At 45.0% G+C, this 17761-nt stretch overlaps 1 protein-coding gene across 1 annotated transcript in view; it reads right to left on the reverse strand.

Annotated features, from left to right (window-relative positions):
• LOC114657340 (uncharacterized) overlaps positions 1-17761 on the reverse strand; it is a 155662-nt gene that overhangs the window by 68129 nt on the left and 69772 nt on the right. Inside the window, exon 10 of the mRNA XM_051931494.1 lies at positions 13458-13542. Coding sequence (XP_051787454.1) covers positions 13458-13542 — 85 coding nt within the window. The remainder of the gene's footprint in view (positions 1-13457; positions 13543-17761) is intronic.

Below are 17761 nucleotides of genomic sequence, written 5' to 3' on the forward strand. Positions count from 1 at the left end.
TGCTATCCAACTTCTAACTTCTGTGTACGTGTTGCTATGGTGTTTGGATGCAAAAAAAAACACGTAATGCGTTGCCGAGCAGTTGTTTGTATTCTGCAAGAGCAATGAAAACAAAGGTTTTCCTGGAGGCGTCTGTATCTGTTTTCTGAATGTTTTACTGGAATGCAATCAACTCAAGTGTGACGTCATTCCCAGCTCTTATGCTGCATTCGACTAAAACTCGAAACTCGGAACTACCAACCTCCAACAATTAAAACAGATAACAAAAACGCAGGCTGAACTTGGAAATCCTATTCAGAAAGTCTGGCCTGGTCTCTCAAGTCCGAGTTTGTTCGACTTAAAATTATGACATGAACTCAAAATGATGACAAAAACACCACAATCCGGAAGTACAGAGACACTTTACATGTTTCATTTGTTTATTAGAAGAATTTACTCGAAATGAATCACCGCAATCTATAATATTGATTATTGACAAGGTATTAGTTAACATTAACTGCATCTTCTAAGCCTTCTGGTGGTAGTGAGCCTAAGCGCTAGAGGAAGACCTTGACCATTCAGGAGAAGGTAAAACTCCCGGATATGCTTCGGGAAAGAAAGCGTTACATGAACGTCGCTCGCCATTACAAGTTTACATGTGTTTAAAGTGTGGGAGGGGTATTTTAAGGCTTAAACTATAAAAAAAAAAAAAAAAAAAATGTTTATTTATATGGTCTTTCTATATCATGGATTTTCACCTATCGCGATAGGCGGGGGATCACTGTATATATAAACATCCATCCATTATCCAGCCCCACGGGGGTCTGCTGGAGCCAATCCCAGCCAACAAAGGGCGCAAGGCATGAAACAAACCCCGGGCAGGGCGCCAGCACACACACACACACACACACACATACACCAAGCACACACTAGGGTCAATTTAGAATCGCCAATGCACCTAACCGGCATGTCTTTGGATTGTGGGAGGAAACCCACGCAAACACGGGGAGAACATGCAAACTTCCACGCATGGAGGACCCAGGAAGCGAACTCCGGTCTCTTAACTGCAAGGCGGCAGCGCTACCCACCGCCCGTCGTATAAACATGTAATAAGAAAGAAAGAAAGAAAGAAAGAAAGAAAGAAAGAAAGAAAGAAAGAAAGAAAGAAAGAAAGAAAGAAAGAAAGAAAGAAAGAAAGAAAGAAAGAAAGAAAGAAAGAAAGAAAGAAAGAAAGAAAGAAAAACTATATGATAGATAGATAGATAGATAGATAGATAGATAGATAGATAGATAGATAGATAGATAGATAGATAGATTAGTTAAGCATTTCAGTGCGGGGCTTTACAGCGTCTTGCCTAAACCAGGGGTGGGCAGATTCAGTCCTGGAGGGCCGCAGTGGTTGCAGGTTTTTGTTCCAACCCAGTTGCTTAATTAAAAACCAATCCTTGTCAATTATTTAATTGCATGGCTTGTGAGTGCTTTAACTCTGCCATGTCAGGTCATTCTCATATCCTAGATTTATTTTCCTTTCTAAGGATATCATCCAAATGATTTGAAGTCTAAAACAGATGAGTAATTCTCAGTGCTTCACTTTTTTCTCTTCACTTTCCTTCCAAGTATTTAATTAAACCAAATAGTGCGTGATAAATACACACAGGTGTAAATGAAAACAAGCTAAATGGAGAAATGCTGGTCTCTTTTGTCATTTGCATGGCATTGCTAATTAGGAGCAATTAAAAACCAAGAATACAGCTGTTTAAGACTAAAATAAGCAATAAGGTTCAAAATCTTAACGAGCGAGACAACTAACGTGAAGCTGAAGTGTTACTTGAGCAATAAGGGTTTCTAATTAAGCAATTGGGTTGGAGCAAAAACCTGCAGCCACTGCGGCCCTCCAGGACTGAATCTGCCCACCCCTGGCCTAAACTGCCGCAGTTTTATCTCAAGCTACTAAAAGCGGCAGATCGCCTCGGACAGGCCCGGAGTGTAAATGCTATCCGGTTCAGCACAAGCTGAAAGTAGCGTGGCGAGCATGGAGCCGGCCAACCCCCTCATAGTTGTCTGTTATCCGCTTGGCTTTCTTTTTGAAATCCTCTTAGTGCCGAGAAAGACAAATGTAATTTTTTTTTTTTTGGTTTTCTACGAACACGCAGCGCCATCTGTTGGTGTCGGACGGACATTTTTTCCCGATAAAGTAATGTATTCCAGTTTGCCTGGCGCTTCTCATTGTACGGAGAGTCAGACGGGGGGGACGGACTCTCTGGAAGTGCTTGAGGCTGCCCTGCTTCACACGTCATCCTGGCAGTGAACGCTGTGCTACCCCCCCAACAATTTTCGACATGTAAATGGGTTTGAATAAAATGAACGGAAGGATCGTTTCAGAAGCGCGTGTAATGTCGTTATCTGTCGCTAAATCTGACATAATTTTATATTCAAGTCGCGTCTATTTAGCGTTGATCCTAAAACGCCTTTTTAAATTTGAGTTACCTTCGTTCTTGCCTTGCAAACGAACGTGGACTATAAGAAAAAAAATGTATTGAATGGTCCTCCCAGTCCACCCTTAGAAATAATTCCTTACATTTACAGTGGGTATAGAAAAGAATCCCCCACTTTCGAAATATTCCCATTTTTTTGCTTTACAGCCTTAAATGAAAACACACACAAACCAATATTTCTTCTCAACTTTACTTACTCAATGTAACCTATAACATTCAAGTGAAAGATAAAAATCAAAAACAAGAAATCCTGAGATTAATAATGGATCAACCCCCAATGTCAATATCATTTTGTTGATCCACCTTTTGCTTTAATGATAGCCTTCAGTCTGTAGGGATTCTTCTCTATCAGCTTTGCACACCTAGATAATCCCACTCAATGTTTACCCACTCTTTACAGTTTAACTGTTCAAGTTCAGTCACATTGGATGGTGAGTGTTGGTGGTCTGCTATCTTCAGATCTTTCCACAGATTTTGACTGTGATTTAGGTCTGGGCTCTGACTGGCCACACCAGGACATTCACTTTTTTTCTCCTTCAGCCACCGTGTGGTCAATTTTGCTGTGTTCTTCGGGTCGATGTCGTGTTGAAAGGTGAACATTCTGCCCATCTTTAACTTTCTGGCAGAGGGTAGCAGGTTTTCCTCAAGAATTTGATGGTATTTTGCCCAATCCATTTCTCCTTCTACCCTAACGAGAGCCCCAGGCCACCTACAAAGGATACTGCCCCCTCCATGCTTTACTGTAGGTATGGTGTGTTGTGGATGGTGAGCTGCACTGGTGTACCGTTTGGTATAGAGGACAAATAGTGTGATTTTGGTCTCACCTGACCATAAGACCTTTTTCCCACTTGGCATCAGAATCTTCAAGGTGCATTCTGGCAAAGCTCAAATGAGTCTTAATGTGGCCTTTCTTGAGAAGTGCGACCCTCCCGAACAAGCCACAATGATGGTGTGCTTGTGAAATTGTTGTTCCAAATTTTCTGAATTTGCACATAGATTATTATTGTTCTTTTTTGCATTCTTTTCTCTTCAACGTATTTGGGTCTCTTTTCGACACACTGCTCTTTCTTCTTCACTTAATCGTTGACATGTCCTCTAGAACGTATACAGTTATTGTCCTGATAAAATTTATAAGAGCTGAGAGTGCAGGAAGTGTGTCTGCCAAAAGCATTCACACGACTGAGAGGTTAGATGACCGGGACTTGGTTCCAAAGGTTGTACGTATGACGTGACTTGAAAGAATCTCATGTTAAAAGTCTCCGTCTCGCAGGACTTCATTCCAAAAAGTCTCTTCAGAAAATCACATCTCGTCCCAAGATTTTTTTATTATAATAGAGAGATGTAGCTATGGTGGACTGAAAGTCCCCAAAGTATACAAGCCCCAAAAGCACATCCAAAAATGTCTATTGTGTTCCTTTTATTAAGAGGAGAACACAGCTATAATCTAACAAGGACCCTTTCTAATCTGCCAGCTCATCAAAAGTGGACTATCCTATCAAATAATGGAATTTCTGCAGGATCTCCAATTCATTTAATAGAAGTCTCTTTAATGTTTTCAAGTTAAACCTTTCACCTCATACTGGAAATGCAGCTTTAGAAACTTGGAATAATTACTTCCATGCAAAAAGAAAAAGCCGATAAAGTCGACCTGGCCATAGTAAACAAATGTAACAGATGTAAGTGCAATTGTGTGGATTGTCTTTTTAAGCAAGTGACATGCAATCTCCTTTAAATTGTTAAGACATTTCAGCATAATGCTGTATTAGTGTTATTGTTATTTTTTTCACTTATGCATTAAATATATGGAAATTGAAGGATCATCCTGATTAGGTAACTGTTTATTAGATCCAAAAACTATTTTGAGCTATTGTCTAAATGATGCATCTCGGTGGCTTTTAGTTTTATTCCGATGTAATCTATTTGAGCCCTTTATACAATTTCAGAGAGTAGTGAGCGTGTTTATTTTTTAAATTACAGATAAGGGGCACTGGCTGTCCTAAAAAAAATTCCCTGTTTACCCACAAGCCCTTCAATACTACTCTACAACAATGCCTAGAGCTTCTCAACAATTAATAATTAAAAACCTGAATAAGCACAAGCCACCCAAACTCAGGGTGTTTGTATAAGAAATGTAACTATTTACTTTGTAAGGGAAAAGTACATAATAAACAAGAATAGCCACATCAGGCAATTGAAATATTAAAACGTGTGCTTCAGTTTATATGTTTTAAGTCTGAATATTTTTGATTGTAACAGAAATTTGTCACTTTTCTCTCTCTGAGAGATCCACAGAAGGCTAGTAAAGGATCAAAATTCAAAAATAACATCAAATTCATAATAACTGACTTTGAAGTAGTCCAAAATAATACCCAACATGCTTATATTTGAAATCTGTCATTGTTAACATTCTAGGAGACTACCAATCAAATATCAAAAATCTTTCTATATACAAAAAGTGTCTGTGCTTCTGCTCAGGTATAATGTTGTCCACAAGGGGGCAGGAATATCCAATGAACAAAGGCAAGTGGCGGGTATAATAGTCTACCATGCGGCATGTGTCTGTGTGTCACGCCATCCAGCGTCTAGAACAACAAAGACAGGCAACAGGAAGCACAAAGAAAGAGGGATGAAAGGGCAAGAATTTCCATGGAAGAAATGCAAAAAGACGTACAAAGAAAGAGGGACATAAGGCATATCTGGTGATCAAGTCAAGTCAAGTTGGGGAGCATGCACTGGTACAGAGCGTTGCCACACCCACTACACGACAAAACAACTTGGGATCCTGGTTGACAACCCCCCAGGCAGACATGAGGTCCAGTCCCACCCCCCTGGAAATGACCCCCCCCATCTGCCGCAGCCAGGTGTTACGTGGGTGACCCCTTGGCCTGGTCCAGCCACTCGGGTCCCCAACAATAAGGATCTTACGAGCTGGATCATCCTCGAGGAAAGGCACCACATGGCCATAGTGCCGTAACTGACGCTCCCTCACAATGTAGGTCATGTGCCTCATTTGGGACTCCATGAGCAACACAAAGTCAAACCAATGGCACCCAACGATTTTCCGGAGAGACACAGGAGTCCAGTCTTGGACCATCGTCCTTTAGCAGAGATATTGGGAGCGCCACACACACCCCTTTCCAGCGACCTCATGACCCCCCATGCTCTCCCAATCCGTCTATTGACTTCATAAGAGGCATGAATTTCACTGCCAAGGTAAGTAAACCTCTCAATGATGAGGTCAACACTCTCTCCGCAGACAGACACACTGCTGATGGCTGTGCCCAAGAGGTCATTAAATGCCTGGCTCTTGGTTTTTATCAGGACACTCGCAAGCCCAGACACTCTGACTCCTCACTCAGAGCCTCCATTGACTCTGTGAAGATCACAGCATCGTCATCAAAGTCAAGATCCGTGAATCTCTCTTCACCAACAGATGCCCCACAGCCACTGGACCCCATGACCTTGCCCGACACCCAGTCCATACAAGCATTGAACACACCGCTGACTAACCCCAGAATCAACTGGGAAGAACACAGAGGTCCTGCCTCCACTCTGCACAGCACTCACAGTTTCAGTGTACAGGCCGGCCATGATATCCAGCAACCTTGAGGGGATCTCACGAACCCTCAGGATGTCCCACAGGGCAGCTCAATCAACGGAGTCGAACACATTACGAAAATCGACAAAGGCTGCAAAGAAACTCTGCTGATATTTGCGTTTGGACTCCATGAGAACCCTCAGTACCAGGATGAGGTCGATGATAGACTTCTTAGGCGTAAAACCGGACTGTTCCGGTTGCTGGTAGGTGAGCAAGTGATCACAAATCCTACTGAGGACAACACTAGTGAGGACCTTACCTGGCACCGAGAGCAGTATTATCCCCCTGTAGTTGATGCAATCCAGGCAATCACCCTTCCCTTTCCAGATAGGGACAACAAGTCCTGTTTTCCAGTCAGTTGGGATGATGCCAGTCTCCCAAATGGAAGCAAAGATTGCTTGCAATGCCAGGAGGACAGCCTTACCACCAGCCTGGAGAAGTTCACCCTGGATACCACAGATCCCTGCAGCCTTTCCTCCCCTCAGCTGGTTCACCACCTGTGCCATCTCGGTGAGACTGGGGGGTTCACAGCTAATTGGAAGATCAGCCTCAAGGACCGAAGACCCAGAAATATCCAACGTCCTAGCCAGAGGATCAGCTTTGAACAACTGCTCAAAGTAGCCAGCCCAGCGGGTCACAACTGCAGTGTCATCTGTAAGGACCGTTCCATCAGCTGCCCTGATCAGAGGTTCGTAAATGCATGACGTGATCGAATCAGGTGGACTTACTATTGTATCATTAAGCCTGTTTTTTTAAACCAGCATTTTGCTATACTAGTATGTTCATACTAGCCAACCCACGGCGTAGCATACGCCGCATAATTATTTATTGATGGGTGAACACTTCCTGAAAGACACAGTTGTCCAAATGGGGTGGGTTTGCGGATACGACTGAGTGAATGAAAAGATGGAACTCTGGAGAGAGCAACATAAAATTGTCCGTGACTGAAAACTGGTTTTGGCAGATACAAGCATATGCTTTTGAAAGTTTGGCCCTGTGCCTTATTAATTGTCATTGCAAAGGCCAATCTAACAGGAAATTGTCTGCGTGTAAAAGTAAAAGGCAAATTTGAATCTGATGGGGTCAGGGATATCTCGGAAGTGAATGGGGATAGTAGCTGGAAGCATTTGGGACATTGCCACAATTTCTGCCTCGCCACCATAAACTCCTGAAGTATTCATGTAGTCAGCGTGTTGTTGAGCAGACAGTATGACTATGCTTCCGCGACTAAGAACAACGCTCTGTCGTGCGTACCCCATGCGATCTGCCTGCTCATGCCTCGAGGGTGGACGCAGGAGGAAGGTTAGAGTTGGCGGGCAGGGCTCTGTCTTGTGTGCGTGCGTATCCCATGGTCGGGCGACTTGGTGGATTACATATAGAAAAGCAGCCGGAACCGAAAAGAACAATGAAAAGTCAATGTGGCTCAGAGGTGCATGTGGACTGTAGCAGAGACGAAAGCGACTGAGGCAGTGTTTGGTGAGGTGTTGCGTGTGGGCACATGAGCAGGCAGTGTGCATGCCTCAAGAGCGAGGGTGGACGCGGGAGGAGGGTTAGTGTTGGTGGGCAGAGCTCAGTCGTGCATATTCCATGACGCGGGAGGAGGGTTAGACTTGGCAGGCGGGGCTCAGTCGTGCGTATCCCATGGCCTTAGAGTTGGCAGATAGAGGCATGTCTTTTTGAAAGTTTGGCCCTGTGCCTTATTAATTGTCATTGCAAAGGCTAATCTAACAGGAAATTGTCTGCATGTAAAAGTAAAAGGCAAATTTGAATCTGATGGGGTCAGGGATATCCGGGGAATAAGGACAGTTTGTGAGGTAGCAGCTGCGATAGTTTTACACTCCAGTACATTGCGGTGAATGCTGGTAACAGTCAGGCGGGCGGGCAAGCCAATAAAAACACTATGCTCTTAGTATGGTATGAATCAGGTTTTTGTAGACAAAGGTTTTCCCTGTTCCCGCAGGACCATCTAAGAAGAAGCATGTTTGTCACGGATGGGAATCGCTGTATGCCGCGTGTAAAAATTTGCGAGGGTGGACGCGGTCGTGCGTATCCCATGACGCGGGAGGAGGGTTAGAGTTGGCGGGCGGGGCTCTGTCGTGCGTATCCCATGGTCTCTGTATTGTGCGCCATGGTCGGCTGCTTAGTGAAATGTTGGTGGGCGGGGCTCTGTGAGTTGGTGGGCGTGGCTCTGTCGTGCGTAACCCATTGTCTCTGTCTTGCATGTGTCTTGCGTGCCATGGTCGGCTGCTTAGTGAATTATATATATATATATATATATATATATATATATATATATATATATATATATATATATATATAGATTCATGATCAACAACCTATAAAAATAGCATAAAACAACACTCCACATGACTATGGTACCATCCATCCATCCATTGTCTCCCACTTATCCGAGGTCGGGTCGCGGGGGCAGCAGCTTGAGCAGAGGTGCCCAGACTTCCCTCTCCCCGGCCACTTCTTGTAGCTCTTCCGGGAGAATCCCAAGGCGTTCCCAGGCCAGTCGAGGGACATAGTCCCTCCAGCGTGTCCTGGGTCTTCCCCGGGGCCTCCTCCCAGTTGGACATGCCTGGAACACCTCACCAGGGAGGCGTCCAGGAGGCATCCTGATCAGATGCCCGAGCCACCTCATCTGACTCCTCTCGATGCGGAGGAGCAGCGGCTCTACTCTGAGCCCCTCCCAGATGACTGAGCTTCTCACCCTATCTTTAAGGGAAAGCCCAGACACCCTGCGGAGGAAAGTCATTTCAGCCGCTTGTATTCGTGATCTCGTTCTTTCAGTCACTGCCCTTAGCTCATGACCATAGGTGAGGGTAGGAACATAGATCGACTGGTAAATTGAGAGCTTCGCCTTGCGGCTCAGCTCCTTTTTCACCACGACAGACCGATGCAGAGCCCGCATTACTGCGGATGCCGCACCGATCCGCCTGTCGATCTCACGCTCCATTCTTCCCTCACTCGTGAACAAGACCCCGAGATACTTGAACTCCTCCACTTGGGGCAGGATCTCGCTACCAACCCTGAGAGGGCACTCCACCCTTTTCCGGCTGAGGACCATGGTCTCGGATTTGGAGGTGCTGATTCTCATCCCAGCCGCTTCACACTCGGCTGCGAACCGATCCAGAGAGAGCTGAAGATCATGGCCTGATGAAGCAAACAGGACAACATCATCTGCAAAAAGCAGTGACCCAATCCTGAGCCCACCAAACCGGACCCCCTCAACGTCCTGGCTGCGCCTAGAAATTCTGTCCATAAAAGTTATGAACAGAATCGGTGACAAAGGGCAGCCCTGGCAGAGTCCAACTCTCACTGGAAACGGGTTCGACTTACTGCCGGCAATGCAGACCAAGCTCTGGCACCGATCGTACAGGGACCGAACAGCCCTTATCAGGGGGGCCGGTACCCCATACTCTCGGAGTACCCCCCACAGGATTACCCAAGGGACATGGTCGAATGCCTTTTCCAAGTCCACAAAACACATGTAGACTGGTTGGGCAAACTCCCATGCACCCTCCAGGACCCTGCTAAGGGTATAGAGCTGGTCCACTGTTCCGCGACCAGGACGAAAACCACACTGTTCCTCCTGAATCCGAGGCTCAACTATCCGATGGACCCTCCTCTCCAGGACCCCTGAATAGACTTTTCCAGGGAGGCTGAGGAGTGTGATCCCTCTGTAGTTGGAACACACCCTCCGATCCCCCTTCTTAAAGAGGGGGGACCACCACCCCGGTCTGCCAATCCAGAGGCACTGTCCCTGATGTCCATGCGATGTTGCAGAGGCGTGTCAACCAAGACAGTCCTACAACATCCAGAGCCTTGAGGAACTCCGGGCGTATCTCATCCACCCCCGGGGCCCTGCCACCAAGGAGTACCGATTCCCATTATTTCAAAGTTTTGTGAAAAGGAGTAACTTTGACCCCTCGTATCCCATAAGATGGTCAATCCCTAGGGTTGTTTGATGGGACAGGCACAACTTTATGTCCTTCTGATCATTTAGAATTAATTAGATATACTTTACAGAAGCTCAGCAGAATGAAAAAGTGCACACACACACACACACATAATAGAACAGAATATAATAGAATAGAATATATATAGTTTGATGGAACTGGAATGTCCGTGAGACCCAAACCCCAACACAATCACACAAACACAGTCCCTGGGTTCAAATAATGGATGGTTTATTAACCAAAATCACCTTCAGAAGTTGACAAAAGCACAGGTTCAAGTAATATCTCTTACAGTCTCCTTACAATTCCTCTCCTCTCACCAAAGCACTGCCCTCCTCCAGTCAACTGTTGCCTTCCTTCATCCCAACTCCGACTCGCCTGAATAAGGGAGTACGGTCCCTTTTATTGTGGACCAGAGAGTACTTCCGGTGCCAGAGCTGCTGCCCGCTGGAAGTACTTCCAGATCATATGGAAGTCCAATATAACAGGCAGCACATCTCCCTGCACTGCCCTCTTGTGGCCCGCTCAGACCCCAGCAGGGCTGACTACATCTCCCAGCATGCCCCACTAGTTCCCTACTGGGTACTGATATCTGGGGGCGCTGCCATCTAGTGTATATACTGTAATTTGTATTATTAAATTTATAAAATATCACGGGGCACTGGGAAAAAAAAAAGGTTTGCCTAAGCTGGCCACACAGCAGATTTTGTGGTGAACTCAGCAAAGTCACTGTTGAAAAAACATAGAGAGGCTATCCGAGGAGCTAATCCACATAATCAGGCAAAATTCTTTCAATTCAACAGTGAATCATGTATTTGAAATCACTGGTGGAGATTAAAAGAAAGTTCATTTAACTCTTTGACGGCTGAATATATTTTCCAAAAAAACAATGGTTTTATTAAGAAATCAACATAAAACATCTGTTGCTGCATGCTGTGGCATGAATGTGCGGCAGGCTTGCTGCCACACTGTCCTCGCGTGGCTGGGACAGCAGCAGCGGTCACGGTCGCAATGCATTATAATCTTGTTTCTACCTTTTATCATTGTTAAGTGGCAGTTCTCCCTGACGAACACTGTCAGTACCATAGATAGATAGATAGATAGATAGATAGATAGATAGACAGATAGACAGACAGACAGACAGACAGACAGACAGACAGACAGACAGACAGACACACACACACACACTTTATTAATCCCAAGGGGAAATTCACATTTACCAGACAAACAGATTAGCTGGGCACCAATCAGCTGAAGCTGGAACCTCACATTCGTTTTCGATCACTTGTATCAAAAACTGAGTCCGACAAGTCATAGTCCAATTCACAGATAATGGGCAAAGCGTCATCCACAGAGTATTTTGCTTTACGTATTTGCTTTGACCTCTTGCCAGATGTGACTGCCATTTTTGCCATTGCGTGCGCCTTGCTACTCACGAGAGCGTAGGGAATCTTGGTCAAACCAATGAATCTAACTTTCCTTCTAGCAACGAGAGTCCAACTAAAACATAACGGTTGGCTTTCTCACAGTTTACAGTTGATTACCATCGTCAACTCCTCCTTTTGACAAAAGTCGACATCAGGCCTGAAAGAGTTAAGCCTGAAACCAGGAAGCACTTCACCATACAAAGCGTCATAGGAATCAAAAGCAAACTATCAAGTCATGCAGATGGTGCAGAAGCCGAGACATTTTTTTTTTTTTAAATACGTATATCTTGATCATGGGTGTCAAACTCAGGTCCTGGAGGGCCGCAGTGGCTGCAGGTTTTCATTCTAACCATCTTCTTAATTAGTGACCAGTTTTTGCTGCTAATTAACTTCTGTTGCCTTAATTTTAATTCACTTGACTCAAACTCCTTTGTTGTTTCTTTTTCCTTAATTACCAGCCAAATAATAGTGAGACATAAAACAAGCCGCCTCATGACCAGCTCACCTGTGCCCATCACACAATCTCTGAAAATAAAGAAAAGGTGAAGGTCTCGGTAAGGTTGATCTCTCAGGTCACCAAAACATTAAGACAGTGTTGTAAGAAAAAAACAAAACAGAAAATCAACAATTTTGGAAATGTCTGCTGTGGTAGACTGAGAGCAGCAACAGCTGTGGAATTAAATAACGGGCTTAATTAACAGAAAGAATTGGCTTCTCATTAAGAAAGTGATTGGAGTGAAATTGGTAGGAGTTTGAAGCCCCAATTTAGCTGGTCATCTGTTGGCTCGTTTCACATCTCATTTCTGTTTGGCTGCCATTTAATGAAGAAAAGAATCAATTTAGAGGACTGAATCCTTAAAAACAGGGCTATTAAAATGAAGGGAAAAGGGAGTTAATTAGCAGTGAAAACTGGTCACCGATTAGGAAAAGGGTTAGAATGAGAACCTGCAGTAACTGCAGCCCTCCAGGCCCGGAGTTTGACACTCCTGTTCTAGATATTGAGGCAACTTAGCTACATGCTAACCAAATGAAGAAGACTGCCCAAATGGTCTTCCTCTCTTTTGTCAAGCTTAAGGCCAGCATGGACAGGATAAACTTTCAGGACTTATCTCTGTAAAGTACTGTTACCACACAGCATTGGTAATTTTTTACAAAGGAGTCACATGGGATGAGATACTGTATGTCTGGAAAAATTGTAAAGATAGATATGTCTTCTATGGTTATGCAATGTTGCCACCTCAAAACAGCCACACACTTGTTGGGAACAGAAGAACTAAAGAAGAGAACTCTTTGTTTGGAGCTCCTTTGTCCACAAACTTGTCTACTTGACTGGTGCAGTATGAATCGTTGTGATGAACTGGTTCAATGAGGGTCACACAAAACATGGACACGTTCTTTGACCGCCTACATTTTTTCTGTGAAAACCTCTAAAATCCTCGAGGAAATGCAGTTTTTACATGAAATTGTGAAATTTTATATCATGTCAATTTGCATGGGATGAGTTTAACCAGGGCTTATTTTTCCTTTCACACTTTATATAGAAGGTAAAACGCTACTCACTCACATGGGTGATTCACATGAGATTAAAATGGCTCCGAGGCTAGGGATCTGCACTGGCAATCGGAAGGTTGCCGGTTTGAATCCCGTAAATGCCAAAAGGGACTCTGCTCTGTTGGGCCCTTGAGCAAGGCCCTTAACCTGCAATTGCTGAGCGCTTTGAGTAGTGAGAAAAGTGCTATATAAATGCAAACAATTATTATTATTAAAATTACTGCGGTCTTTCAGTAATAATAACTTTTTCCCACCTCAGCACAGGACTATTTCCGTCCAAATAGGGTTTTACTTTATTAAAATTATTTATTTATTTTTTTCTTACTAGCAACAAAAATGTGAATTGGTTTAAGCAAATTTAAGACATGCATCGAAAAGTTATTGCTTAAGCCAATGATAAATAAGGTGGTGAAAAATGCAAAGAGAAGAAATGAGACAATACCTTACTAAATGACTCGGTCCTAATATCTCCAGTTTGTGGGCTCCCCATGCTCTTTTTGGACTCCATGACCTCTTAACTTCAGGAACTGAAAAATATCATATACCATTATGTCACATACATAAGACCATAACTTGAGGTAGAAAATAAACTTCAACGCAGATATTAAAGATAAACTGTACTTTGTAGTAACAGAAACATGATATATCTGAAAATAACTAACATTTGAAGGAGCGTAATTAGAGCTATTTGACATCTTACTAGGACTAGGCTGTTGTACCATGTTAGCCATTACAGATGTAATAAGAAGTCAAGTAAGATGACACCTTTTATTGGGTAACTAAAAAGATTACAATAAAAAGATTACAATATGCCAACTTTCAAGGCATCTCCGGCCCCTTCTTCAGGCCAGATGTAATCATTTTGCTTGCCTTCTCATTACTTCTTACTAGAGTACCTACTAGGGTAAGAAATAAGGAGACCACGGTTCACATCCAGGTCCTCCCTGCGTGTAGTTTGCATGTTCTCCCCGTGTCTGTGTGGGTTTTCTTCTGGTGCTTCGATTTCCTCCCACAATCTAAGGACATGTAGGTTAGGTGAATTGGTAACACTTAATGGGCCCAAGTGTGTGGTTGATTGGTGTGTAAGCGTGTGCTTACACTGCAATGGACTGATGCCCCATCTAAGGGAACTGTTCCTGCCTTGCGCCCTGCGCTAGATGGGTTAGGCTCCCGTAGCACCCAAACCAGGACCATGTTCGGGAATAAGTGGGTTAGAAAATGACCAACTGTCTCCAAGACTGCACATTAGAACAGGAGTTCTCAATGTCGGTCCTGGGGGCCCACTGTGGCTGCAGGTTTTTGTTCCAACCAACTTCAATTTTTAATTGGAGTCCTGAGCTAATTAAGTGAACTGTTAGAAAACTAAGTTTGGTGTATATATATATATATATATATATATATATATATATATATATATATACATATATATATATATACATATACATATATACATCTATCTATCTATACACATATATTGTGAGACTTGCCTGGACACCACCAGTCAGAACCCACATCTTTATAAAAGCACACGTTTATTTAAAGCACAAATAACACAGTCCCGCACAACACACAGTGCTCCCAGCTCCAATCACCCCTATTCCGGGCTTCTATTTCACAGTCTGTGGCTGCCTTTCCTTACGGGGAGCTTTGTCCTGCTCCCACTCCCGACTCAAGCTCCCAGACTGTAGTGAGGCGGCCCCTTTTATTTCTCCCCGGATGTGCTCCAGGTGTCTTATGACGTTCTTCTGGCAGCACTTCCTGGTGTAGCGGAAGTGCTGCCCTTTGCACAGGAAGCACTCCGAGTGTCCCTGGAAGGCTCTTCCTCCATCTTCCCGGATGTGGCAGAAGTAAATGTTTCCCGGGTCCCATGAGGCTTGAGGCGCCCCCTGGCGGTGGCCACGGGTCCCACCGGGTTGGAACCTCCTTGCTCCTTTCCCGTGGTCCTCTGCTAACCCAGGGCGGTTGCACCCTCGTGACCTGGAAGATATAAATGCCACCTTTCGGTCCTTCCAGGTGTCCCGGCTGGGTAAGAACCCCAGCCATCTGTGACAATATATATATTCACCAAAACTGAAGCTCTTTTAATTGGCCCCCCCCCCCCCCATCAACTTCTTCCCTCTGTAAATTGTATTTCCTTTTCTGACCGTACCATTACCCTCTCCCATTCTGTTACAAATCTGGGTGTCAAGTTAGACTCCTGTCTGTCATTTGATACATTTATCCTTAACCTTTGTAAAATTGCATTCCTTCATCTCTGAAACATAGCCAAACTCCATCCCTGCCTCTCCCTTTGTGATGCTGAAAAGCTGGTTCATGCCTTTGTCTCCTCCAAGCTGGACTATTTTAATGCACTCCTCATCGGGATCTCCAGCAAGAGCCTTCAAAAGCTCCAACAAATTCAAAATAGTGCTGCAAGAATCCTGATGAGGGTGAGGAAATATGAACACATTTCACAAATCCTTCGGTCACTTCATTGGCTCCTTATCCACCTCCGTATCGAATACAAACTCTGTTGGTTTACTCACCAGTGTATCCATGGAAATGCTCCACAATATCTTATAGAACTCCTTATACTACAATCCACTACAACAAACCTCCATTTTACAAATACCCACCGCCTTCACCCCTGTGACCAAACTTCATACAATGCGAGACCGAGCCTTTGCAGCCGCTGCTCCACAGCTCTGGAATATTCTACCAGACAGCCTAAGAATACAGCAGATTGTGAGCTGTTTTAAAAAACAGCTAAAGACTTTTCTATTTAGGAAAGCTTATTAACAAGAATGCTATAATTATTGTTGTTTAACCACTACATCCTAACTACAGGGTCACGGGGGCCTGCTGGAGCCAATCCCAGCCATCACAGGGCGCAAGGTAGGAAACAAACCCCGGGCAGGGCGCCAGCCCATCGCAGGGCATACACACACACACCCCTATACACACACACACACACACACACACACACACACACACACACACACACACACAAGGGGGTTCACCCCCTGCTCGCTTCGCTCACCAACCCCTCCAGCCTGCACTACGGGCTAGCCACCTTCCGTCTCTGCTGCTCGTTGTGAAAAGGGAGGCTGAATGCACCCCAAGGAGACGCAGTCGCTCCTCCGAAACCCCCTCTTAAAACGGTGATACAATGGGAAACAAAAATTTTATTTATTTTTTTTTTTTTACATCCTCTTTGCTCGATCGCTGCTGGCTTGCTGCTGCTAGCTTTAAATATATATACATATAATAGCGGGCTCCACCCCCTGCTTACTTCGCTCGCCAACCCCCGGTTTGGTTAACCGGATATACAATTTAAAGAGATTGTTATTTTCATGTGTGGCACGCGGCTGAGGGTGGTACCCAGCCGGGACGCCCAGGAGGACCAGAGGAGGGCTTGTGCCTCCTCCAGACCACGAGGGGGCGACCGCCCTGGTTGTGTTGGGGACCACGGGTGCAGGGCTTGGAAGCCCAACCCTGTAGGGGCCTGTGGTCACTGCCAGGGGGCGCCCTGATGCCTTGGGAGCCCTGGACCTCAGCACTTCCGCAACACCTGGGGGGGGGGGTTGAGGATCGGGGAAACCGGGAGTCCTTCCGGGTGCGCAGCCGGCACTTCCGCCACACAGGGGAGTGTTGGGAAGCACCTGGAGCCCATCCGGGTGTGCATGAAAGGGGCTGCCTCCCTCCATTCGATGGCTGGAGAGAAGTGGAGGCGGACCAGAGACAGTGAAAGGCCAGGACTTAAGGGGTGATTGGTGCTGCAGCACTGGGTTTCTGCAATTTATAATTATTGTAAATAGTGTAAATAAACGTGTGTGTGGTGAAACATCATGTCTACCTGTCTGTATCCGGGCTGTACCCCACACATGGGAATTGTTACATATGTATTATTTTCACTTTTACTTTAAAACTTCAGTAAATTAAACAATATTTGGAATTAACTTTTCTTCAAGATTGCATTGAATTTTGATTCCGTGTTTCAATTTACATTGTGACAACACAACGTATAACTGCCTGTGAGTGAATATTGTTTCTTTCTCTCTAATAAATAAAACTTTTTCGAATGTTTGTCCCTGTGATTTGTTAATTGTCACAGCAAAACTACTCTAACAGGAAACTGTAAATGTTTTAATACGAATGGCATATCAAGATCTGCTTTTGTGTGTAATATCATTTGCGGAAGATGTACTACATTATCTTTCTTGTTGCCTGTTAAAATTTTACGTTAGAATTGTTTGACCAATTTTTAATACATGTGAAGGACAGCCGGGTCCCATGCCCGGCAGGGACGCCCCTGCTGCACCTGTTCCAGGGGAGCCACCATGGACAACTCAATACCTCCCCCAGGACGCTTGGTGGCAGCCTCCCTGGCGGACGGTGATCCCCCAGCCTAGCGCATGGCTCCAGGGGAGATGGAGTCCTCCACAGCCTGGTTGGGGACTCGGCTGGCCGCTAGGGGGAGCTGCATGGAGTTTGCAGCCCGGCTGGTTGAATCTTCAGCCCCACCTGGAAGTGCAATTAGAACCAGGTGGTCAAGCACCTGGAATGCTTCCGGGTGGGCTATAAAAAGGGCCAGCCACCACCACTCAGGGAGCCAGAGTTGGGAGGAAGGAGACGAAGCTTGCGGAGGAGTGGTGGGAGAGAAAGGATTGTTGTTGTGTGGAAAAGAGCTTTTGGGACTGTATTGCCTGTGGGTCACGGGGAAGACGTGCGCCCACGATGAAGAAGAAAAATAAAAAGTCCTTGTTT

The sequence above is a fragment of the Erpetoichthys calabaricus genome, chromosome 9 (assembly GCF_900747795.2).
Source record: "Erpetoichthys calabaricus chromosome 9, fErpCal1.3, whole genome shotgun sequence".
NCBI lineage: Eukaryota > Metazoa > Chordata > Cladistia > Polypteriformes > Polypteridae > Erpetoichthys > Erpetoichthys calabaricus.